The 26,589-nt window shown below is 46.2% G+C and overlaps 1 protein-coding gene across 2 annotated transcripts in view; it reads right to left on the reverse strand.

The window, feature by feature from the left end:
- stard13a (StAR-related lipid transfer (START) domain containing 13a) overlaps nucleotides 1-22,079 on the reverse strand; it is a 53,442-nt gene extending 31,363 nt beyond the window's left edge. Inside the window, exons 1-2 of one of the 2 annotated variants that reach the window (XM_035535649.1) lie at nucleotides 22,044-22,079; nucleotides 12,534-12,564 (exon numbers count right to left, since the gene is read on the reverse strand). In XM_035535649.1, coding sequence (XP_035391542.1) covers nucleotides 12,534-12,564 — 31 coding nt within the window. In that variant the 5' untranslated portion in view covers nucleotides 22,044-22,079. Of the gene's footprint in view, nucleotides 132-12,533; nucleotides 12,565-22,043 lie in introns of those variants that run through there. The other variant, XM_035535648.1, reaches the window with a different exon arrangement.
- Between the last annotated feature and the right edge of the window lie 4,510 nt (nucleotides 22,080-26,589).

The following is a 26,589-nucleotide window of genomic DNA, read 5'->3' on the forward strand; positions in this document are numbered from 1 at the left end:
GGTTAAGTAGTCATTGCTGTGAAGCCGGGAAAGCTCTGGTCAGTTGATTTAAGATACAACCCCGTAATAACGACCCGCGTAGAGACAGACGCGCACGTCCAAGTTTTCAGCACTGAAGCGACTGCGGAGTCGTTCGGCTGCTTCACGCACGCGCGCGCATACTCACACCCATCTCTCTCTCTCTCTCTCTCTCTCTCTCTCTCTCTCTCTCTCTCTCTCTCTCTCTCTCTCTCTCTCTCTCTCTCTCTCTCTCTCTCGCCTCCCACCACCACTCTCAGACAAGTGTTTTTCAGTCAGGGGCGGTTTCCAAAAAGAACATAACTGCCTGGAGAATCCCGGGACAATGTATTATGGATGGATAAGATAACCGTTAACCCGTCACAGTGACAGTGACAGTAAAATGACTCTTGAATCAGATCTCTCGAATCAGATAAAATCTCCTCAAAGCAAACTTGGGCACTTGATTGGGAAGTTGGGCACTTGATTGCCATTACCAGCGATAAGGGCACTGATGCCAGTTGCAGGATTCCGTCACAACCCAATGGCTTAAAAACCCAGCGGACCTGTAGAGCAGAGACAAAGACCCGAAGACTAACAAACACGGCCAAATCGGGGCAGTATTCTCCTGAAATCCAGTGCAAGCGCTTATGTACAGCACAGTGCATATGCTCACAGTGTGCCCACCCTCCCCTTGTGTGTGTGCGTCTAGCATCTAGCATCTGCCCCAGAGAGGAAGTGTGTCTCAGAGATTTATGTCAGTAGGTTACGGTGGTGACGGAGTGGCACCAGGTGATGAGTGAAAAGGGGGAAAAAGCTAATAGTGCACCACTGCATCCAGCAGGGATTCATCCGAGACTGCCGGCTTGGGTAACCACGGAAAACCCGACTGCAGGTCGCCAGCTCTGGGAGAACCCCCCAAAATAAAATGGAGGGGTAACGTTACTCCTGGGAATAGTACACACGGAGCCAGTCTGCCTGGACAGGTCTCGGCTCAAATGAACTGGTTGGTGCTAATATTTGGTGAGGTGAAAACAATATTAGACAAGCTTTGTGACATGGTGGGGGGGGGGGGGGGATTCTCATTTACTGTGAACACAAAGAACGTTCTTAAATGGTCTTTCTAATTGAGTTTTAGGACCTGAATTTACAAACAGCCTTAATGCGAACCACTGAACATGTATGACCTCCCATCAGATACAGTTCATGTTAAATCTACTAAAAACAAATACACTCATTCCCTAGTGCAGTGTAGGCTAAAGTGTAAGTATTACTGTTGGAATGCTACTATATGTAAGACAGCAACCCTGTGTACATAGTCCCAGCAGTCCCTCAATATTACTCTGGTCATCTCTCCAGTATGGCAGTTCATGCAGAGCCCCTAATGAATATGCATGCTTGAGGCCGTCTAGTGTCAGAGGGTGCCGTTGTCCTCTGCCCTTCATACTGGTTTCTTGTATTGTCTGGAATTCTCAAACTCATCATGGAATTCCTAAGAACGTGTCCTTCTCCGATCCCACACAATCAGGACACTGGCCCCCGAAGTGCTCGGCCGGGATCGGGCCAATCGCAGCAGTGGGGCTGTTTTTTTGGGGGGAGGGAGTTGGGCGGTGCGATCGTGCTTCTTCTCATGGTCATGGGAGTGGGAATGGGAGAAGCACCGTTTACGGAATCCGCGCGCAAAGGAGATTCACTTAAGCAGTGCACGACTTCCCGCGCACGCCGTTGGCCGGGACCGAGGCTGGGCCTCCCATTCTCCCCTATCCTTCCGCCCTGCTGTTTCAAAACACTCGTCCTTCACACGTTGGGGTTGGGTTTCAGGTTTATAGGCTTGCAGGCCACACAGAGGGAGGCGTGGCTCTGCAGCACTCAAAGCAAACGCCGCAGTAAATGTGCCTGGAAATCACATCTGTGCTGTCATCACCACAATTACCATTATCACTGCCAGCACTGCCAGAGAGCCGATGGTGTCACCGAGTCCACTGTCAGTCAAGCCGACAACGGGCAGATATTCTTTTCAGGAAATGCTTCCTTACAGAGAGAGTGTTCAGTGTGTGGGTGAATGATTAAAGGGTCAGGCTGGTTTAGTGACCAGTAAGGAATGCGAGGCCATAGGGTGCATGTCCGTGACCTCAGTCAATCCACCGTAAATTCCACTTAAAAAGATCAGGAAATTAAGAGAGAGAATAGACTGCGTATGATAATTTTGCACATGATAAGGGATTCAATACTGTAGCTGTGTCTCAGAGAGGTCATTACACTTTGGGTTAAGTCCCATATAATTTCCACAAGGACAGACAGACAGACAGGCACACACATACACACACAGTTTATGAGGTTTAGGAATCAGGCAGCGTTCTAATAGCCACAGTAACCCGCTGCCTGCTGCCGACTTTCCACATGCCTCTAACCCCCCCTCCCCCTGCGGGATTACAGGGCAAACTGCTGGACAGATGATGGTGTTTTTACTGACTGTATTTGTGGGATTTTCTATAATCCTGTGTTCTGTGTCTCTGCTGCAGTCACCAAACGAAACATGAACGGAGGTGTGACCTAATCCTGGAACGCTGTAACTTGGGAACGATTTTCCCTTTTTCTCAGCCTGGAACCTGCAAATGCCACACACCAGCATAATCCTGAGCGTGAAGTGTATGGACAGGGCGAGTGCTCTGTGTTCTGAGCTTCGTTAAAGCATCTCCACGTCTCCTAAAAGTGCAGACGGCGCATTTGCCTTCAGAGAAGGTGTTCTTAATAACAACATCAGCCGTGGCCGTGTGGACACATGAACCAGGTCCACCAAGACTTCTGAAAGGCCGAGTCACAAACAGCTAGATGAACTACATCTATGGCGACCCGTGTTTGTCAATCACTCCAACTTGATGCATGCCACCAGTCCATGCTCTTAAGGCGATTATTTAGTGACATTTGAAGTACTGCTCCATGAATATCCAATCAGATGGAATGAAACGCACGCATGCACGCGCGCACGCGCGCACACTCACAATCACACACGCACACACACACACACACCAGCTATTACTACAGCATAAATGGTGAGACGTTGAGGATTTCTGGGCTTGGAGTGGGGGCTCTGAAGCTGAAGGAATATCTAATAGACACTGAGGGGAAGCCAGTGGATGGGCACATAGCCTGGTCACACGAACACTGTGTTTGTGTTGGCCACCCACGGCACTCTCCTCCGACTGTTGGAGAGATGTATGCCTGGACTTTAGTCCTCCACCCCATCCCAAACCCTCAGCCCTCCAGAGTGAAAGAATGAAACAGAGAGATTCTCGGATTTGCAGGCCAGTTTACAACCCAGAGCTACTGATCTGACCTGGCCAACACAGTGCATTTGCATGGACAGAGCTTATATAAACTCCCTCAACATGGCCTCAGGGGGAAGTCATGTTTTCCTGTCTGCAGTAGTTTGTAATCAAGATACACATGCACACGCACGTGCGCACACACACACACACACACACACACACACACACACACACACACACACACACACACACACACCATTAAGACACTTTACAGAGGCCCATTCACTTATGCACTTGGAGGTTCGTATTTAGGTATAATGAAACTGGTGGCATTAACAGAAATTTATACAAACCAGCCACAAATGCAGTATCAACTACACATGAAGCCCCTCTGCATGCAGGATTGGGAATGTGTGTGTGTGTGTGTGAGAGAGAGAGAGACAGAGAGCTAGAGACACGGAGACAGAAGGAGAGAAGACAAAGACTATGTTCCAGTGATAATATAATTTGAGGCAGAAATGTACTAAGTTGACTGTATAGAGCTAGGTGTTATAGATTCTGTATAGAGCTAGGTGTTATAGATACTTTATAGAGCTAGGTGTTATAGATATTGTAGAGAGCTAGGTGTTATAACAGGGGACATAACCTGTTCATATGGTCTTTACTAAACAGATATCAAAGCAGCCATGCAATGTACTGTAAAGCTCTAACAAGGTATTAGCAGTAAGTGGTTAGAAGCAGCAGTGGGAGAAATGTGTGACTAAACATTAATTAAGAAAACCTTTCTTGGACTTGAACTTTACTCTTTATATAGAAAATATATTAATATAGAGAAAATTTGTAATTTCCGATGTAATCAAATATGCGTGAAACCTTATTGATTTAGTTCATATTAGCAAATGCCTCAGAATGCATTATTATGGATTTCAGAATATGGTTTTGTTTGTTCGTTTGTTTAATTTAACATTTTACTAGACAGAACAACCATGTTGACATTGGTGTGTGTGTGTGTGTGTGTGTGTGTGTGTGTGTGTGTGTGAGCAAGATCACATCGACCAGCTCAGGGGAAAAACACAACCTTGTTCCTCCAGGTCAAAAACCCAGTCTGACAGGGAATTGTGATCCAGTTCTCAAACGTACACACAAGCTCCAGCGTACACACAGCCTGGACAGTCTGGTGTGTGAATTACATCAGTGCTACAGACATTCTCAGATTGGAAATCAGAATCGGAAGGATATTGACATTCCCAAGGAATTAGTGTGTAAACTTAATAGACACAAGATATGAACACCTCTGTATTTAACATTCATTAACATTTTTTTTTTCTTATTGAAGAAATTGATGTGAAAACTGCTAAACGCAGAAATATTACATATATGGGTTCCCCCAGTTTCAAGGTTCAAAATTTTCCAGACGTGACTAGCTCCTCCTTTTCTGATTTGCATTGCATTATAGGACAATGGTGTCCATCCACACTATCATGGATATCATGGATGTTTGAGTAGTTTGACATTTTTAACTATAGTACACACTGCATGCTCAAAAATGAGTTTATATTAGTAATTAGTATGCAGATGGGACACATCCGCAGTGCCCACCCCAGGGGGTCAGAGCAGGTGGTGCAGACGGCATCTCAACGCCAACTGTCCATACTGTCAAACTGAGCCGAGGGGAAGGGGGTTGGGGGAAGAGAGAGAGAGAGAGAAGAGGTGACTCACCAAAACTCGAAGTGCTGAATTAGCACTCTCTAAAATCACTCCTTATTTCCGCCAAACCCTGTTATGAAACAGATAATATGAACATCCTTCGAAAAATAATGTGGGCTGTGAGCTCATGTCTAATATTCTAAGACTTCAATTGTATGAAATTTTAATTGGGTATAAATTGTAATCAATTAAACCATGGTGGCATTTTAACTGCTGAGCTATTTTCTCTTAACTGCCTGGAAAACACAGCACTTTTTATTGAGTGGGTTTGGGGTTTTCATCGGTTGTGAATACCACACAGCAGGAAGATGATTACACACGCACACACACACACACACACACACACACACACACACACACACACACACACACACACACACACACACACACACACACACACACACACACACACACACACAAACGCTCTCATCACCAGGCATTCTCAGACTAATGAACAGTAGGTAGCAACTAGTCACAGCCAACCATACCTACAACACACACGATCCAGTCCTACTCTAAAAACACACACGATTCAGACCTACACTAAAAACACACACGATTCAGACCTACACTAAAAACACACACGATTCAGACCTACACTAAAAACACACACGATGCAGTCCTACACTAAAAACACACACGATTCAGACCTACACTAAAAACACACACGATTCAGTCCTACACTAAAAACACACACGATTCAGACCTACACTAAAAACACACACGATTCAGACCTACACTAAAAACACACATGATGCAGTCCTACACTAAAAACACACACGATTCAGACCTACACTAAAAACACACGATTCAGTCCTACACTAAAAACACACACGATCCAGTCCTACACTAAAAACATAGGATTAAACCTGCACGCTTTTAGGTCGTCTTTTTAACGCCAATTTTAAATACACCGAAGTTACAAATAGGAAAGGACCTCATGTATGTGATGGTTGTATTTTTTGGATTACAGTTTACTGATACATGTGCATCTGACTGCAGTGGTTCAGGTCCAGGGAACTATAGGGTAAGTAGGGCCTTGCAGGGGCAGAAGGGGCCCCTTGTTCCAACTGCAAGGGACATTAGCAATTAGCAAAAGATTATGGAACCACACATAAAACTCGGAACTGTCTCGCTAATATTGAATCAGAGCTTACGGAGAATCAGTGAATTCTGGGCCTCTAGATCTCAGTAATGGGAAGCTCTGAAATACGCTAACCAGAACGAGGTAAAAAATAAATAAATAAATAAATAAAGAAATAATTTATATATATATATATATATATATATATATATATATATATATATATATATATATATATATATATATATAAATAAATCAAACCCAAAAATTGAAAACGTGAGAAATAAATGTTATTTCAAATCACAAATATTTTAAAGCACACAGTATTTTAAAAAGCAGTTAGAAAGTCAGCTTTAAGGAGGTTTGTTGTCTGTGCTAACAAGCTCAAATCACCCAAAACATTTCTTGCTCCCAATTAATTACTTTTGCCAAAATTAAACTATTTTGTTTCCCAACAATCTCTGAATAAACACATTTACTGAATAAAATGGTTTTCTCCCATGATGCAATGTTTACGTTTGCTAGTGAGCATGCTAGCGCCAGGGTCAGTCACCCCCACCCCCACCCACCCGCTGTGGTTGGTGAAAGTGTCCCCCACCCCTAGGCGGCTGGCTCCACCACGACATTCTCGTGGAACATGCCTGGAGTTCCTGAGTTGGAGAATGCTGCCCTGTTTTCCGTCAGGTTCTTGCCTTGTGCCATCCTAATCATGCTATGCACACACGTGTTAACAAGAATGTGTATGTATGTGTATCGTCACAAGTACATGTACAAGTGTACATGTATATAATACGAGTGTAGGTATACATGTAAATAACACGAGTGCACATGTACATGTATTAACTCCAACGTGCCTGTACATGTCAAAACATGGAGTGACATGTAATCCACAGGACATTAGCATAATCTGGTTGTCCTCCCTTGTCCCCACACAGATGAAACAATACTGAATTTAGATGTGGTATGTGAGGAATGCTGTAAAAGTGACTGTAGTAAACTGGGTCTCCTGGTTTAGAGTCTGCGGCTTTGATCTCAGACGACGTCTACTGCAGCCACGCCTTTCACCGAGACACTAAACCTATGAGGGACCCTGTACGCATAAGTAGATTCATATTTCTTTAATGATATGTATTTCTTGGAAGCATTAACGCATCAATATTGTCGGTCAGGAGCAATTTTTTTGTTTTAATTCTGCCGAGACACACTGTGGCTTCTATGGGACGTGTCAGAGAAAGAATCTCCACCTTGTCTCTCCCAACATGACTGGTCCAGGAATGACGACTGTTTACTTATTTAATAGTTAATTCAGGTCAGGCTCCATGGGAGTTCAAATAAAGGGCACAGAACAATTCCATTAAGATCCATGAGTGACACAGACCCCTAGAGAGTAAAGGAGACGCGCATATTACTTTGACTGCATTTTATGTTCATTTCAGTAAAGCTATAAAATCTCCACATATCTAAACAGTATCTTTTATATATAAAACCAGTATCTTTTTCATTTTCTTCATAAATCATTTTTACAGTGGTACATTATTAGGCTCTGTTCCCTGCATTCCAGTAGGTTAGCGTGTTAGTGTTATTTATTGTTATCGACTATAATACTACTCTTGGGTGCACATTTTACGACGTAGCACACAGAACATCAAGAGTGTTCGGATTCTCGGGCTGGTGTTGTTTCGTCTTGCTGTGGCAGGCAGAGAGAGAGCCAGAGAGAGTGGCACGACCACTGGGAGAACTGAGCTGTACTGAAACTGCTCTACGGTGAGTGGGAGCTCTGCCTCAACGTAGCAACTCCACCCGCTCCACGCGGCCTTCGGTGTCCTCCTCCCCTCGCCTCTGTCTGGGTGATGGCCTCTCTACATGAGGGGTATGATCTCTCATACTGTGGACTTAAACAGAAGAAGGGTTTTTTTGGGGTTTTTTTGCAATTAAATCACTCCTTGGGACATCAGTGATTTCAGATCACTTTTTAGTTGCAGTTGTAATTCCAATTGGAAATTGGAAATTGGAATGGAAACGATATTTGGGCAAAATTTTCCCATTCTCATTGTGTAAGAAAACGTAAGTTCTGTAATTTCCTAAGATAACTCACCACTGTAAATAAAGTCATCATCAGGGTGCGTGTGGGACACATGAAAATGCACTTAACAGGGATTAGGGTCAACAGTACTAATGCCTTCTTTTAAAAAGGCATGTTTGTGAGGAAATGAGTGTGTTCCATTGCCCCAGCACCCAGTCAGACAGTGAGTGTGAGCGTTCTGCTGTCCGCTCTCAACACCCTCTCGGACAGAAGCACAGGCTGGCTGACCGCAGGAGAGGGCCGTGGGATGCAGCCCGCTCGGAGTCCAGGACTTAAACCGGGGCCTCAAACACACTCGCGCACTCTCTCAATCAACATTGCCAGCAGTGGATTAATAAGGTGTATTAGTGACACGGGCACCGATCCTCACGCACGCCGATCGGTGGAACCCTGCAGATGTCTGACTGATGACAAACCATTTAAACGTGTGACGTGTTAAAACAGGGCCACCAGTCCTAAACCATCCAAATTTTTAAAGGATTAAAAAAAATCAAATTCAATTCTCTCTTTACTTCTCACACCCACCCACCCACACACACACACACACACACACACAGTTTTGGTCTGGTTACACATTAGGTCCTCAGGCCATGGAAAAAGAGAGAGTGGGCACTCTCATGGAAAAGACTTTCTTCTAGTTTTCCACATCCTGTGAGAAGTGGGAATAGGACAGAAAAGAGCGTTCACGGGCTGGATGTGCGCTCTAAACGGCAGGAACACACACCTGTGGCTCTGCAGGTCCCAGGGAGCTCCGCTTTATCGCCATCACTCGGCATCATAGCATGTTAGTTGCCTTGGTGAGACGTGTGCGGTACAGCATACGGTTCATGATTTGTCCACTGAATAATATCTTTGGACCGCTTTGCTACCACCCACAGAAAGAACTCGCGTCCCGTCAGAGCGAACGAATCCCGTTACGTCCTGTTGCTGCCCCCGAGCCTGCGCGTAAACAGACATCTCCTAAACGAGCGTGTTCCTGAACTCACTGCCTCTCTGAGCTGTGGAGAGTTGACGCAGGGAGACGTCTTTGAGGTGGACAGCCATGGGGTCAGCACAGGGTGCTAGGCAGAGAGACACAGAGGCACAGTTCTCATGGCCGTACTGTATGTAACTATAGAACACGCACGCATCGCAGGAGGAGCAGCAGGACCTGTTTCACACACACACACACCTTCCTCCCTCTCTCCTTCACATCCACCTTCATCCCTCTGTCCTTCACACACACCTTCATCCCTTTCTCCTTCACACACACACCTTCCTCCCTCTCTCCTTCACACACACACCTTAATCCCTCTCTCCTTCAAGCACACCTTAATCCCTCTCTCTAGCCCCACTTAGGCATCCTAATCCATCCCTAGGCTCAGTAACACAGTAAACACTATTGTTTTAATAAATCATTTTTTAAAATATATTTATTATTTGTCTTGTCTTTCCTTTTTGTTGTATTTTCACAAATATCGATCTCGTAAATATTAATCTGAATAAACACGTATATGCGACATAACATTGAACGTGTCCTATAAAATGCATTTACTTTACTTTGTAGCGGGTTTATCCGCTAGAAAAACATGATGTCACCAAACCCCGCCCCCACATCTCAGGCGCTGCAGCAGTTGCCACGGTGGCGGCTGGGGGAGGGGCTCTGGCAGCCCAGGCCGAGGCTCTGTGGCAGCGGCAGCAGCAGGGCACTGGCGGAGGGGAGAGGCTCTGGGGGGCGTCTCCCGAGCAGCACCGGCAGGCAGACGTGAGGAGAGGAGAAGGCTGGGATCGGCACGAGGCACGCCGCCCTCTCTGTGCCCGGCGCACAGCTCAGAAACCCGGGACAAAAAGAAAAAAATACCATAGGAGACAGTTGGGAATGACCTAAAAGCACACGTGGTAAAAGCACACACACGCAGACACACACTCACACACACACACACACACACACACACACACACACACACACACACACACAACACATCCACACGCACACACACACACACACACACACACACACACACACAACACATCCACACGCACACACACACGCACACACAAAACACACACACAAAACACATCCACACACACAAAACACATCCACACACGCACATGCACACACACACACGCACATGCACACACACACACACACACACACACACGCACACACACACGCACACACACACACGCACACACACACACACACACACACACACACACACACACACACACACACACACACACACACTAATTTTTTTGGCTGAATGCCAAATGGGCTAGATATCTTGTTAATGTTGTATTGTCATTCTTTTGTTCTGCAACATATACTGGGGTTTCTACACTCTACAGGAGAAAGCAGAGTGTGTGTTCACCACCCAGCAGTAACAGGAAGTGTACTTGGTGAGGACTTAACACGTGGCCAGCAGCTTATCGCCCTGGTGCCGGCGTGAACTACAGGACACTGTAAACCTCTGGACATCTGCTGAAACAGGACCTACACAGCTCCTTAGCAGTGAGGAACATGCGCACTGCGCATATACACACACGCACGCGCGCACACACACACACACACACACACACACACACACACACAAGCCCGTGTGTGCACCACCAGCGCCTGTCTCTGCCGAAGGCACGCAGACCTCAAGAGTGGCATGACCCATGACCCCCTGAGAGAGCACTGAGGCCCCTTAATACACATGCACACACTTCCACACCAGCACAGTGGGAGAGCAGGGACTCTGGCTCCTGATAAAGGCCCTGCCATAGCTGGGGTTGTGTGTGTGTGTGTGTGTGTGTGGCAGGTTAAAGGTAAACCCAGCACCCTCCACAGACACTCTGAGTGGGAGAGTGCAGTCGGATGCCTGGTCCCTGTCAGTCACAACCGAAGCACTGGCTGTGCACAACAACCACCCCCAAACAGAGACGAATCAGCATTCCCCAGACACCCTCCATTCCTGTCACAGAGCGCTCTCCTTCCCACTGATCACCTGGTACCGCCCGCACACTGGGAGTTGACTGACGACTGTTCGTTTTGACTTGTATGTAACCACGCCCCCTTGTTAGCACACACCTGCACGTGGTTCTTGGTTTCGTTTATGTATGTAATTAAACCCCTGTGTGTGCGTGTGTGTGTGTGTGGGGGGGGGGGGTAGTTTGTAGTCAGTCATTGTTCATGTTAAATGTTCACGTTGGTTGTCTGTGTCGATGTTCACTCTGCACCGTATGTTACATGTGAGTGCTTTTATCATGTGTTGTCTGTTTGGTACGTAATAAACGTCTGTGTCCATCATGAAAGGTCTGGACGTCCTTATCCTTGCCCTGCAGCACTCGCACCAGCGCAGTTCCAAAACTGGTAGATCGCTTTGGTCAATAAATAATGGAACAGATTTGCAGTGTTACACCGAATTCTTATTGCTTGATCTCTGCAAAAGCACATCCATACAGATCACTGATATCCATATCATCTTTTATATGAAGAACAACCTCCAAAAAAGATTTTTCTATATGTATGGAAATGTCCCCAGACACTGTTCCCACTCTATAAGGATAAGACTTCATAGCTGAGAGAAGACTTGAGTCATGAGCTAGCGTGTAGCTGGCCACACCCATGTCAAAAGCGCATGCAACCATTTGCACAATACAGATTTAGACATCACAAAACTGCAGTTATAGCAACACAGAGATGGTTTTCCAAGAATGTTGATGTATGAATTAACTGAAAAAAATAGCCAGCTAAATATATGGCCCATTCTTTAGTTTTCCCTTATCATCACTTTGGTCAAAGGCTGTCTAACACAAACGTGTTTTTTTGTGGTTATCTATGACTGTTTGATGCAGAGTAAAAATAAGCTATCATTAGTTTTTGGTGGGAGAGTTTCGACATGTTGGAATAGAAATTCCCCAAAATCCAATTTTGTCTTCATGCATGGAAATGGATACTGGTGAAAGGGTGTTGTGTGGGTTTGTGCATGTGGGTGTATGCATGTGTGTGTGGGTGTGTAATATGTGTATGTGGGTGTGTATATTTGTGTGTGGGTGTGTGCATGTGTGTGTGGGTGTGTATGTGGGTGTGTTTATGTGTGTGTGGGTGTGCGCATGAGTGTGTGGGTGTGTGTGTGGGTGTGTATATGTGTGTGTGGGTGTCTGTGTGGATGTATACATATGTGTGTGTGGGTGTGTATATGTGTGTGTGGGTGTGTGTGTGGATGTATACATATGTGTGTGTGGGTGTGTATATGTGTGTGTGGGTGTGGGAGAGAAAATGCAAAAGTGTGAAGGCTTGCATGGGAGAGGAACAAAGGTTATTATTATTATAGTTATTATAGTTATTATTATAGTGACTTGAAACTTCAGTACTGCACACTCATCATGAACACACACACACACAAACACACTTCATTAGTTCTCTTACCTGCTGCTCCAGTGTTCATCTTAAGGCCCATCTGAAAACCAACACACACAGAGATGTGAGAGTCACACTCAGGCACACAGAGTAACAAAGCAGGACAATGTCTTTCACCTCTGACCTCTTATGGGTGAATACTGATGTAGGGATTCTTACAATAACATATTCCAATCCTAATAAGCTGTTTATTTATGGTACCAAAGTTCACAAAGATATCGTTATTTTTGAATCCTTTAGAAAAGGGTTTTATTCCTGCAGAAATATACACGCTGCTTGGGAAAGAAAAGACTTCTAAAACACTACCAGTGGCCATATTCATCACCACACCACCACCAGCAGGTCTTGGGAGCCACTGGGAGACGTCTGGAAGCTGACACAGACGTTCCAACTCACAGAGCCCAGGAATGCTGATCTTGCCCACTAGCCCTCTCTCTCTCTCTCTCTCTCTCTCTCTCTCTCTCTCTCTCTGTCTCTCTCTCTCTCTCTCTCTCTCTCTCTCTCTCTCTCTCTCTCTCTCTCTCTCACATTGATCTTAGGAACCAATTACGCAGAGAGCGCTAGTGCAGTGATCAATAGTAACTCTATTTCCAGTCGAGAGCTTTACTATGACGGATTCATCTTCATTACGCAGACGCTGTGAGACCGATGGACGGTCAGAAGAACAGACAGACGGCCTTGTTCAGTTCTTTCCCAGAAAGACGCCACGCCTCCGGCATCGATGAGGTGAATCACTGGAGAGAAGTATAGCCTAAGCTTAACCAATCAGATTTGCTGGAAATTTGTCAGGTCAGTACTCTAAAGGTTTTTTTTTTTTTTAATAATAAAATACTGGAGCCCCAGTAGAAAGTAACCATTTAACCACTTAAAGCATCCCTTCAGATTACAAGTGGCATCAATCAATAATGACCTCATCCCATCTGTACACTCTGTTCTAAGCAGTTCTAGCTCTGAAAACACTGACTTTTGAGGGAAAGTGATGGTTTATTTTTTGACCCAGACCGCCGCTCATTTTCTGCTATTCTCAGGGGTGTCTGAACGCTGCTCTAGTTCAGAGAAGGATGGAGGGCATCGTGTTGGTTAAAGCTGCAATACGCCTGTCACGCAGCCCAGATAGCAGCCCAGTGTGCCAACTTACCACTCACTTCCACACAAGAACAACTCTGACCCACAGCGACTTCTGTGTGGTGTTACAGTTTGAGACCAGGGCATGCAAACGCGAGAACAGGATATTTGCAGGGTAAACAGCGCCGAGTTCAGGATTTCTAGCGTTTCTCAGAGTACACTTGATACAAACTTAACCCAATCAAAATAACAAGGATTTTCCAAGTATCTCGCGCACTCATCCTTAAAGTTGCTCCCTGAACCTCGGCATTGCTAGCATGGAAATGTGGAGCACCCGGACGGACGGCAGCGTTCCACCTGATCCGTCGTGCTTACACAGTCCGGGGGGAATAATGAAGCTTTTTTAGTGCACCAGAGCAAGAGCGCACAGGGCGAGATGATGGTGCATGCGCCCTGCCGGGGAGCACAGCCTGGTTTGATCCAGGCGGCCGAGCTAGGCTCTGTGCGCAAACCCCACCCACACCTCCTCCCTCGGCCCATTTGGACAGCTGCGTTTTATCAGTCACGGCTGAAGGAAAATAAATCCCTCACTGTGGAGGCCCCGGTTTGATCCCAAGGCCCCAGACTGCATTGCACACACGCGCACAGGCACACAGACACGTGCACACACACACACATGCACACACAAACAAACAAGTGTATGACAGGAACCTTCCTTTACAGGGCACGGTATGAGGAACCACAACCCTGTGGAGCTGCACCAATGGGAATGTGAGAATAGGATAATGCCCTCGAAGTTATTACAGCCTGCAGAGAGCGCGTGCTCAGAACACAACAGGGGTCACGCCCCACAAGCCCTCTTCCAATAACAGAACCATTTAACTAACATTTAGCTCCTCATCAAAGGTTACAACTATTGGATTTGTGTTTGGACTCTTCTCTTCTAATATAAAAGCACTCACAAAATCAAATTGCTGACTGTAAACTTGAAGTAACAGCCACATCCCAGGTCATCCCTGGGCAGTCACGAGCTCGGAGTTCCAGGCCGAGATTCCTGTCCTGCAGGGTTTGTGGAGCAACCTCCACTTTCCCGCTTACACGGGGGGGGTGGGGGGGGGGGTGGGGGTGAAAACAAAGGGAATATCACTCAGCTGTGCTCGGTGGATATCACTTTACCCCCCACACTGCTCTGCCTCATTCAGCCCAGTCGCACTCCTCACAAACCCCCGCAACGTGTCCGACATGCGTGGCCCCATTTGACAGAGGAGAAAAATGAAGGGGGCACAGTATTTTCCACTGCTTTCCTATTGGTGGGGAGCTCAGGGGTAGGACGTGTTGGCAGCTGTTGATCCCACACAATAGACAGCCCTCCTTCACGTCTCCCCTTCAAGCCCAGGAGCAAAGGGGAGGTGAGGGGCTATTTCATGAGGTTGTCTGTCAGCCATCAAGACTGCGTCCCTGCGGCCACTGCATTGGCTGAGACCCCACCGCTGCTTGGGGGGTACATCCTGACTCGCTGCTCCACAGGAGACACATGCTTAAGAAATGTCACAAGAGCTCAAGAAGCCTGCCGCTGGGCGCGCTGTAAATTACAGGATCACACTAACTCATCACGTCATGACTGCGGTTCTCCAGACCGCGGTTCTCATGACTATGGTTCTCATGACTGCGGTTCTTCAGACTGCAATTCTCATGACTGTGGTTCTCCAGACTGCGGTTCTCCAGACTGCGGTTCTCATTCCTCCAGCGTGGGAAGAAAGGCGGCTCCTGGGCCTGGCTCAGCTCCCATGCTCCTAACCCTTACTTTCTACAGGATCCTCTAAATCACTGAATTACAACAGAGCAACTGCTAGTGAAAAAAAAGAAGAAAAAAAAGTTAATACATACAATAAAGAATAAGATAAAAATAATGCAAGCTACTCCTTAAAAATAGCTTAAAACATAATTTCCAAAACAATTTTTTACAACTGCCATGGGTTCTGCAACTGGGATGACAATAGGAGCTTGACTTGGAGCACAAGCCAGAAAGAGAGAGCCTGAGCAACCTGTGATAAATGTGAAACTCCGCTGAAGCCATGCCTCTGAGGAAACGCCGCTGTGATGCACACACTCACGACCCTGCACAGCTCATGACCAAACACACGGTGCACAGGCGTCTGCTGACATGGGAACGAGTGAGTCAAGGTCATGGGGGATGTATGTAAACATGCATGAGTATGTAAACACTGGGGAATTGTGTGGGCGTCTGTGTATCTCCGCTGAAGCTACAGCTCAGGGTCTCCTGGTCAGTTTCACACTGTCCTTATCACAAAGTACACTGAAGCAGCTGCAGAACGTGAGTGGTCTTTAGCCTTCTGTATTCTGTCACAGATCAAATGTAAACACCCCTGTTTTGTTTGCTTTCCTTTGACAGACACGGGGCCACAGTGGTGAGCCCTCAGAAAGACCAACAGCCACCATTGCAATAATCCCATTACGCTAAATTACGGCATCATTCCATTCCAGTGAAGGACGTTAGGGCCGTGTGTCAGGACAGCAATGTGAACTCGTCAATACACGGGACGGCAAAAAGCACATACAGATGTGCATCGATAGCCTCTTTTTGTAAAATAAAAGGGCGGTGCTGTTTTGGCAGTGGTGTGGCAGAGTGACAGTGGGTCATGTCACCACTGGCCGTGTACTGCAACGGCGTAGCCGGCATGGATTAATCATTACGTCCTGGAAGAGCGTGAAAGGGTTTTCGAGTTTTCAACTGGGTCCCCCGCCCACGGGCCTGTAATCGACATCTGGAAGTCTTTCAAATTTCCACTGCTCATTAGCACTTCAGCTAGGATTCACAGGGCCGACTGAACACCGCCTAATATCTTTCCAGCCTGAACAAATTGGACGCCAAACGTCTCTATCGTGTCTGAAAACATTTCTCACAATGAGATGTGAACAGGAAAATGCTTTCAAATTTGCGTTACTGCACAATACAAAGGCCACATGCAAAACTACTAGAACTACAACACTAAACACAGTTAATTTTGTTGCAGCAAGGGGATTAACATTCAAAAACAAACGTAGAAGCGCAGCAAGACGCAGTGCCAACAGGGGGCGTGCCAGCTCACCGCACTTGGACTTGGTTCATCTCCACTCTCTTTACCGGAGGAAACGAAAAACTCGGATGGACCTCCGGATCCCCGGTAGTTCCGATCTGCATTTCCAGCCCTAGCAAGCTCCTGGTTCTCAGACGTCTGGCAGGCACAGGCAGGGCAGGGCAGGGAGTTGGAGTGACAGTGCTCACCTCTCACCGCGGGCATCTCCGCTGCTGGTGCAGGGCTGTCACGTGGACCCCAGTGCGGCGCCCCCTGCTGGCATCGCCAGGACCCGACGCTCCCATCAGAGAGCTCGCTTACTTCCTCCACGAGGACCGGGGAACGATGTAAACCTGCTATTGGAGTTACAATGTTTCTGGGGAAGTAGGGGGTTATAAACATGCCCCCCTCGAGGTCTCAGCCCTGGGCCGACCTTCTGCTCAGGACACGATGGCTGCCTGTGTCCTGGGAGTGCTGTCAGGCCGGGAGCAGACCGGCATGGCCATCCAAATACTGTCGGTCAGTCTGTGAGGCCAGCAGGCTTCTGTGAGGAGACAGAGTCCTCTGGCATCTCAGGGTGCAATACCTTCCCAGGGTCTGCTCACAGAACACCAGGCTTGGGGCCACAATGATTCATGAACGCATATAACACTTTGACAGGTAAATATGGTACGAAATGACTATGCGAGCAAGCACAAGCGGTGATTATTGTAACACCATCTGTAACTGCACTGAACAATCTGACATCCGAGTGTGCCATCCATCCTCTGTAACCTGTTCCTGCAGGCCAGTTCATTACACTGTAAAAATGCACAGGCATCGTAAAGAATAAACACGCTATCTCAAAGCCTATTAGAATGAGACATAAACTTAATTGGAGGTGATTATCTTACTAAAATTACATGAAATAAGGGTTGTGCTGTGCGTATAAACCGTATCTTGCCACTTTAGTGAAAGGCACTAAAACAGCGCAGTGTAATCGCTGCTCCCCGCTGGAAATGCGAACACCCCCGGTCCTCACGTCGGCAAATACAGCACGTCCGACCCAGCGCATTCGATACGCTGAGCGAAACTCGCCGAGCTGCGACTAAGCGCATGGCTGGGTGGCCCAATGATTCCGGCTGGCAGCTTGTTAATGCCTTCCCAGAGCAGACAGAGCTTCGGGCTGGGGGCCAGACGGCCCAGGCTGCCAGCCACATTAACCAACCGGGGGGTGTATGATGGAGGGGGAAAAAAAGCAGCTTTGCTCCAGAACAATTATCCTTAATTAATACGAACCCAGATTAATGGCAGGGAGTTGCGCCATGCATGGCAGCACATTCCATGAGCCCTGTGCTGCCTGCTGATTGGCTGATAAATGTGCTGAACTATGTGTTTCTCTGCACAACAGGGAGTCACGCAGAAGGCCCGTTGCAGAGATGCCACCTAGTCTTATATGGAGGAACGTCTGAAATATTCATGTCAGATTTCAGTGTTATAAATGTCATTTCAATGTTAAAAATGTCATATTACAGCATTATGTCATATTACAGCATTATGAATGTCATATCACAGTGTTATAAATGTCATATTACAGTGTTATGTAATGTTATTGCAGTGTTTTAAATGTCATATTATATTGTTATGTAATATTAGAGCATTATGAATGTCATATTACAGAGTTATAGCAGCGCATGGCGTCTGCCCCTCTGGCTGTCCCTTGTGCCGATCCTGTGCCGATCTCCAGCACTGCAATGACAATATATCCTGCCATATTATTGTTTTTTAACACTTTTGTCTCTATTTTGTGAACTGCCTTTGTATGGACGAACTGTGTTTGCTTCGAACAGGGCCTTTGTTTCGGTTTTTGGAACTGTTTAACTCAGAGGTGGGGTAGGCTGTGTCTGAGACAGGGCCCGGCACAGATGAGGAGAGGAGGGCGTGGCTTATCCAAAACACACCAGCTGCATGGAAGTTGCTGTTGAACACCCAGGTGAAGCTGATCTAACTTCCTAATCAACAGGGTAATGGACTCCTTACAAGGAGACTGAACCTGAAATAGTGACAACCTGAATGGAAGTGTTGGATAAAGAAAGACAGAAGAAACAAAATAGTTTTGAGCTCAATTTACTTAATTAGGTGCTAATTTGGCTCATATTACCATGCTATTGCTCTACTAGCTTTCATTCCATATTTAAAATGTCGGCAATAATATTTTGGTTACTTTTCATTGGCATTGGGCTTCAGTATCATGTTACGAATGCTTCAGTGTTTTGTGTGAGTGCGTGTGCATTCTGTCTGTCTGTGTGTCTGGGCGTGTGAGCGCGACTTTGTGCTGCTCATAGCTGAACACATTCCACGCTCTCTCCCGGCCTCCGGTGCGTAAAAATAGCCCGCCTCCCAGTTCACACTCACACACATACACACACACTAGAGCTGTGTTTAGGAGCCTGTGAATGTGGGGTCATAAACTAACAGGAAGTGGCTCGGTTCGCCAGCCAGTAAATGGGGGGCTTTTTTTTTTGTAATTGTTGCCATTAGTAGGGGTGCACTGGGTGGAATTTTCGTTCTTAACCAGAAGCTGCTCAAAGAGACGTGTGTGAGGCTGATCGCTGGGAGCCTGGGACTGTCGGGAGAACCAAGGCATGCGCCGAAGCTGCTGCAGCGCTTCCTGGAAGGACTGTGGTTCAGCAAGGAGTGAGTCCTGGATGTGACCTTAGGGAGACCCTAGAACGCTCTTATCTCTCTTTCTTCCTCTCGCTCTCTCTAGCTGTTTCTCTCTCTAGTTCTCTTTTAGTCACCCCTTGTCTCTCTCTCTCTCTCTCTCTCTCGCTCTCTCTCTCCCTTAGTTCTGCATTAAAGTTACCCCTCTCGCCCAGAGTGACAGCATTCAAAGTGTGTCCCCAGTGCTGGCAACAGAGCCAGACGTGTCCCCTCCTGCCAGGAAGACTGATAGAGCCACAGGCCAGAAGTGGGCCAGGAACGCAAGAAGCTCTCGGTTCTAACCCCAAGGAATGTCCCCCGGCCCTCTTCTTTAATTCGGATTAATCCGGATAAATGACGCCTATATCCTGCCTGGTGAAACCTGTGCGGAATTCTTTCTGCCGCTAAACCGGAGACCTGCTATGCCAGCTTTAATCGTAGTATTAGACCTCCTGTCAAAAACACCTACCAACACGTTTCCACTGAAAGTGATTTGTAAGTGTAAGTCTGGCCTTAATCGGTGTGGAAAGACATTTCTTAATGACTTCTATAGATCTCTGTAGCACTGAAAACCAAGGCTTACATGCAAGTAATTGCCTATTTTAGCAGGCAGATCTTTTCATGGCATTTGTTTATTTTAGCCGCCCAAGAAAGTCATTTTTTTCCATAATGTGTAATGCACTTTCTGTGACCTGCTGAGTGATCTACTGCTTCCTACCCTCACTGTCCTTCACATAAGATGCATCTCCCGGAAGAATGTCTTGCATTTGACACAGAGAGATGACCGCTGGCTCTGACCCCTTGGGTCATAAGGTCAAAAGAAACCAAATGACTATAGCTGACCTACATTTCCCAAATCTCATTCTATCAAGAGTTATGTGCAGAGTAATAACAGATGGTACAATTAGTGTTGTTTAGCAAAAGTACGGTAAATCACTATATGTATAGTGTAAAGTATCTATACATATAAATGTCTTTTACATTGTCCATATATATGAAAGGAGTTATAAAACAATGTTTTTATGCCCTTGAAAAGATTAGACCAAACGTTCAGTATCAATAATTGAACTGGTTTGTTAATATTAAGTGTTTAAAAGTGGCTTCAAAAATGGAAAGAGAACAAACAAAATATCATGTTCATTTCTTCTCTTAGTGGTACTCACACATATGCATGCATGGGCACGCACTTTTACACACACACACACACACACAAACACACACAAACACACAAAATAGTTACAAATATAGAGCTTTGGGGGCATGCCAACAACTCTGAGCTGTTTTGACAGGTGACAAGCAATGGGGGGGGTGAGAGCGGGAAAGAGAGAGAGAGAGGGAGGGAGAGAGAGAGAGACAGAGAGAGAGAGACAGAGAGAGAGAGACAGAGAGAGAGACGGAGGGAGGGAGGGAGAGAGAGAGGGGGGAGGGAGGGAGGGAGAGAGAGAGAGAGAGGGAGGGAGAGAGAGAGAGAGGGAGGGAGAGAGAGAGAGAGAGAGAGAGAGATCTACCAAAATTCATGAAACACAGCTGCAAAGCATGCTGGGATAAGTGAATGCCCAAGCACTCTGGAAGAATGGCTGGAACTTGAGCATGTCTGTGCCAAACTGATACACACGTCCACGCGCATCCTCTCCTCGGTTCACCACTTCAATACACTCACTCTGCCTCATTATCATGAATGATTCATGACTAGACACCAGCAGGATTTAGGGAAGTCAGTGAAGGATCATGATTGGAAATGGAGCTACAGCAGCGGTCTTATCTGAATTATACTGTACACACTAAAGTATTCTGAGGTGGACATTCCAGATTATGAACGGAAAAGTCCGCTCCAGGATTTTGCTCAGGCTTCTTGGATTTCTAATTAGCACAAGATGGCAGGTAGACATAGTTAGTGAAATCGATCCAAGATCATGGTAGAACGTTTACCCCGCATCACATATTTGAGTTAATATTATTCAACAGAAGTTGTGACTACACAACTATGTGCACACATTGCCCTCTAGTGGTGTACTAACATGACACAGGGTACGTGGTGTTATAATGTACGGCCGTTTTTATCAAGCAAGTGTTCAAAGTTTTAGTGTTAGAGTTGACTTATCTAAACACTTTGATCAAACATTTCTAATATTTGGCCATAATAAGTAGATTAATAAGACACAACAGAACTTAGGATCAAAAACTAAACAGCTATAAACAGCCCTATAAGTTTGGCTCACAAGACATAAAAGCTAGTACCTGTAGTCCATAATAATAAATAAGATTCCCCATAATGTAAAGAATTACAGACTAATTCCAAACACAGCGTTGTGCTAATGGCGTGATCTTTATCTCAATTTCCTTTAGGCAATTAGACTAGAATTGTGATAAACGCCTTAGAATTGAACAGATTCGAACAGGTTCAATGCTGGACATTCAGTCGAAGGACCTTTTGCTGGAAAGTGAGCACTATTACTATCCTGAGAATATGCTGGTAGGATTTTAGCTTTATGGTTGAAAGCAAAAAATCTAACAGAACAATTGTAAAAAGCGATACAGTATAATACTGACTTAACGTGAGCAATCAGCAGTGCCCTTGAAGGCATGTAGGGGAACAGTGCTGGAAGTTCGGGAGAAGCCCATACACAGCCGGTGAGAACAGGTGCAGTACAGCGTTTTCACAGAGTGAAGAAACGGAAGGCGACTAAACTCTTACCTCTCCCGCGCTGCCGCTCAGCCCGTCCTGCTTGGCCTGGGGAGGACCCTCGCTGGTTAAGGCGGCACCTGACGCCTCCTGCTCCCTTTTCGAGCCCCTTGTCAGGGTTCGGCCTTTGCGTGCGCGTCTCCGTTTGTGGCTGATGAAGAACCGCCTGAGCAGCTCCGCAGAAACCCGGTCATCACCATCATCGTCGTCGTCGCCACCCTGCCCCGAGGACAGCTCTCCATCCCAACCCTTGCTTGTGAACAGTCGGCATGAGGGTTGGACGGCGTCGCCAGGCGGGATGGATTCGGTGCTGTCGGAGAAGACGATGGAGCTGGGCTTGTGCCTCACCACCCGGGGCAGTGCCCGCGGGGCCCCCGGCTGGCCGGGGTGTCCCGCTAGGCCACGCAGCCTGCCTGACTGGCGGAAAGGTCTCGAGCCAACAGTGTGGAAACCGAGGCCGAGGGGCGGCGCCACAGCTCCCCCTTGTGGAGGGCCGCGCGGGCCAGCGGCAGAGCTGTGGTGAACGGGAAGAGCCGCTACAGGCCCGGCGAAGCCATACATAATTATCCCCCGCTAGACCGCCGCAGAACTACACAAGACTGCTCATGCTCAGTTCCTTCTTTTGTTGTGAAGAGCCTGAAAACCAAAAAGGAGCAAGGTCACGGTGATTCAGGTCTTTTTTTTTACCCCCAAATTAAAATGCCAGGAAATCTGAGCCCTCGTTCCTTGCCTGTTTGAGCACTTATTAAACATGTAACATATCATGGTAATTCATAATTCTGGCATCACCCCTGCTGTCAAGCCTGGATATGTCAGGAGTAGTTTTGGTATCACTGGTATTATGTGGTCGAATTTCCATACAGCCCTGTGGCTCCTGTATCATAGCCAAGGCGGAATATCATGCCAACATTGCTTAGAGTTTCGGGCATTTGGTTGATCAAACTCAGTAAATACATTTCAGGTGTAAAAAAGCCCTACATGTAAACAGGTTTTACTGCATGATTTAAAACATTAAAGTTCCAAAAAACTCAGCATATTTTTCTAGTTAAATATTGTTTTGCAGCATTAGACAGAGAGCATTAGAGAGCGGTTTCACATGAACAAATGTTCACTTAAACAAACACTCTTGATGCAGACAAAAACTGTAAGTGCAACATAAAGCCAAACGGCATTCACAGATCCCGTTTTAAGAGTGATGAAGGTTGCAGTGCTGGGTGAGCGGACGAGAGCCGATTACCTGAACTTTCAGCCATCCTGGGAGGTCAGAGAAACATGGAGGGTAAAAGCAGAGGAAGGAGGTCTCCACAGCTTCCACCCAGAAAGCTTAGGTGCTCTTACTGCCTGGTGGAATAATGAACAGACAGAAAATGTAGTCCTCGCTGCACTGAGACTCCGCATGCACCTGCTGCCGGCTAGTCCCACGCCGTGCTCCCGTCTCCACACGTTACCTGTGCCACGGGAAGCGTGCATACAAAGATGTTTACGTTTTGTACACTGGGGAAGGGGAGGAGATTTACAGAGGCGGAGCAGGGGGTGGAGGTGAGGAAATGAGAAGAGAAGAGGGAAAAAGAGCGAGAGAGAAAAGAGAGAGAAAGAGAGAAGGTGTAGAGGGGGAGTGGGAGTTTGAGCACCTGGTGAGTTTTACACGTGGCTTTTTAGCATCCATAGGTTTATACAAGTCACTCAGCCCTGAGTGTATGAATGAATGAATGGCAGTGAGAAGTTATTAGCTGTGTATTACTGCTGCCCCGAGGGTCAGATCGCAGGGACTCATGTGGACACTCGGACACGCCGTTCAGAAAGTGTGAGGTGGAAAGGGTATACACTTCACTTAACGTGTCAAACTGTCCTCCGATTCTGACGCATGCCTGCACACGCAGCACCTACACACGATACATAAGCATACACACACAGCAGCCATACACTTAGGCCAGGCATGCAAAAAGGACAAAAAAAAAAACAAAAAAAAAAAAACAAAACAAAAGCTGACAGACACACAAAGGAACAAAGTGAAAAATGTGAAGAGAAAAACAACCAAACCAAACATTCCTGCATTGAGCCCATTTGGCTGTGTGGAAACACTTTGTGTTCTTGGTGTTGCTATGTTGTGTGGAATGACGTCGGGCAATTGTGACTGAAGTCGTCCCCTGTGTTTCTGTGTCCTGCATACCAACACACAGGCACAGCCAGGCCCCATACTTCAGTCGCTCATTCATAAACAACCCCGCCAGCTCTCCACGGCAACCAATTCTCAAAGACCGTCACAAAACTTTGACCTCAAAACTACGACATATGCTATTAAGGAGAACACTATAATGTCTTTTTGGACAAAACATTTGAGTTTTTAATGGTCTATACACACATGGATTGTCCACACGTGTAACCACCCGACTCTATAGGCAGTACTGATAAAAGTGGTTGATAACCTTGTTTCTGAACACTGAGCACTTTGCCGGTGGTGCTGCACTGGAGGGTTACGTGAGCTGGTCCTGGAGGGAGCACTTCCACCCCTGGCCCCATGCAGCTCCATACAGAAACCATTACCCATCACCCCTCTGCATTTCTGCTTCCCTGTAACACTTTCCCCTTCGGGTAATGGAGGGTTTTTTTTTTTTAAATAAAAAGCACATTCCTTACAAGGGGGAAGTAGCTCACCTGCATCTGCCTGCTCTCCCTTGCTCTCTTTATGCTCTTCTGATCACTACATCCAACACATCCTGACGATACAAGCTGGAAGTCCTCCAAATAAAAGAAGAGGTGTTTAAAATAAAAGTGAGCAGCAGTCACGTTACTAAATAGTGGTTGAATTGTAAAAAAGAATTCAGAGGGGCTGATCGGTTTCACCTGAAGAGGTGTGAGGGTGGGATCAAATAATATATCTCTGCCTGAATCTAAATAGTGGTGGCAACATGCTCTGAACGAAGTACTCCACTGTATAAGAGATCGCCCCCTGCTGTTCAGAATGGAAGTCAACCTTTTGCCCTGATCATGATTTGGTTTGAAGAAGTCATTTGTAGATGCAATTAAAATAACGATAATAGACATCTTAATAATATAATATAATAATATATTAATAGTAATATAACAAAACTGATAAAAGTTGGATGCAATGATGGCTTATAAATGATGCATGTTGTGATCTGGTTGTGTTCTGAGTACTTCTGTACACACAAACGATTTTAAAGACATTATGTCATTCCCATATTTACCCATAATTCACTATGTATGCATTAGCTGTATTAGAGTATGCTTGACTTTCTTTTCTCTCTCATTCTCATCTAATGAGAACTGAATGCAGTTTAAAAAGCGAATAATCCACTGCAACGAATGTTTCTACATCATGCTACAACAATTGTTTCATTCCCCAGATGCATGCTATGATGTGATGTATGGTAGCAGTGATACTCAGGTAGCTTCTCTGAGCCTTAGTCTCACTCAGACACATATTTACAGCATAGGAGGAGTACGTGCTCTGAACTACACTGGGAATAATGCAATCAAAACCTGCTGCAACATGCATTCTAAGGGCTATATGGTGGATAAAAAAAAAATACTGCGCATATCCCCAGGACAATATCTACTACATAAACAGCAATTCTGTCATTTCTGGCCTCTCTGACAGAGGCAGGATTTGTAGTTGCTTGCAGGGATTTAGATCAACATCTCCGCTGAGGGTACAGAGGGAAACCTTCTTTTAACAAGCGACGTGGCGAGAGTCACGCTGCCGAGCTCAAAGCCACCGTGCCGCCAATGAGTTGACACCGTCTGGCGCTAGGCCCTGCAGTCATACTGTGATAAGTAATAATGTGAAGCACTGCTGCGAAAAAATAGGAGAATACCTATAGATCATCAAATTTGATCAGACTAAAAATGAAAATATTCACAAAACACTAAAGCTTATGACAAACTTGGGTCAGTACACACATGTTCTCACTAGTCTTCACGGCATGCATGCTTCTCATCACCGGAGCGGCGACAGGCGTATGTTGAGGAATTTTAGTTTGACTTCACTGACTTGTTCCCCAGGATGCAGGGCACTGGACGAGCCAGTCCATCTGTTCCCACAGTGAACGAGCTAGGACGTTAACCAGCCCCAGGGCAGGTCCCTATCCTGCCAGGTTAGCCAGGTGTTTATGACAGAGGGACTCCGGCAACATGCAGATGGCTCAGACAGTAGCTGACTCGGGGGCTGGCCTGCAGAATGTTCAATGAACTTTAGCAGTGGTGGATTTTCAGGTGCATTCAGGTGCATATGCTCGTTATGACAGATGTGCTGATCTCCTTCCAAATCCAGTGACAAGGCCTACATTTGATAAAGCAAAGATAACACATGAACACTCTATATAGATAGATAGATAGATAGATAGATAGATAGATAGATAGATAGATAGATAGATAGATAGATAGATAGATAGATAGATAGATAGATAGATAGATAGATAGATAGATAGATAGATAGATAGATAGATAGATAGATAGATTCAAAATTGTAATGAAGTATGCAAGGTTTCAGAGAAACAGGACGTTGCGGACAAAGGTCAAAGGACAGAAGTACTTC

The sequence above is a fragment of the Electrophorus electricus genome, chromosome 17 (genome assembly GCF_013358815.1).
Source record: "Electrophorus electricus isolate fEleEle1 chromosome 17, fEleEle1.pri, whole genome shotgun sequence".
Lineage (NCBI taxonomy): Eukaryota > Metazoa > Chordata > Actinopteri > Gymnotiformes > Gymnotidae > Electrophorus > Electrophorus electricus.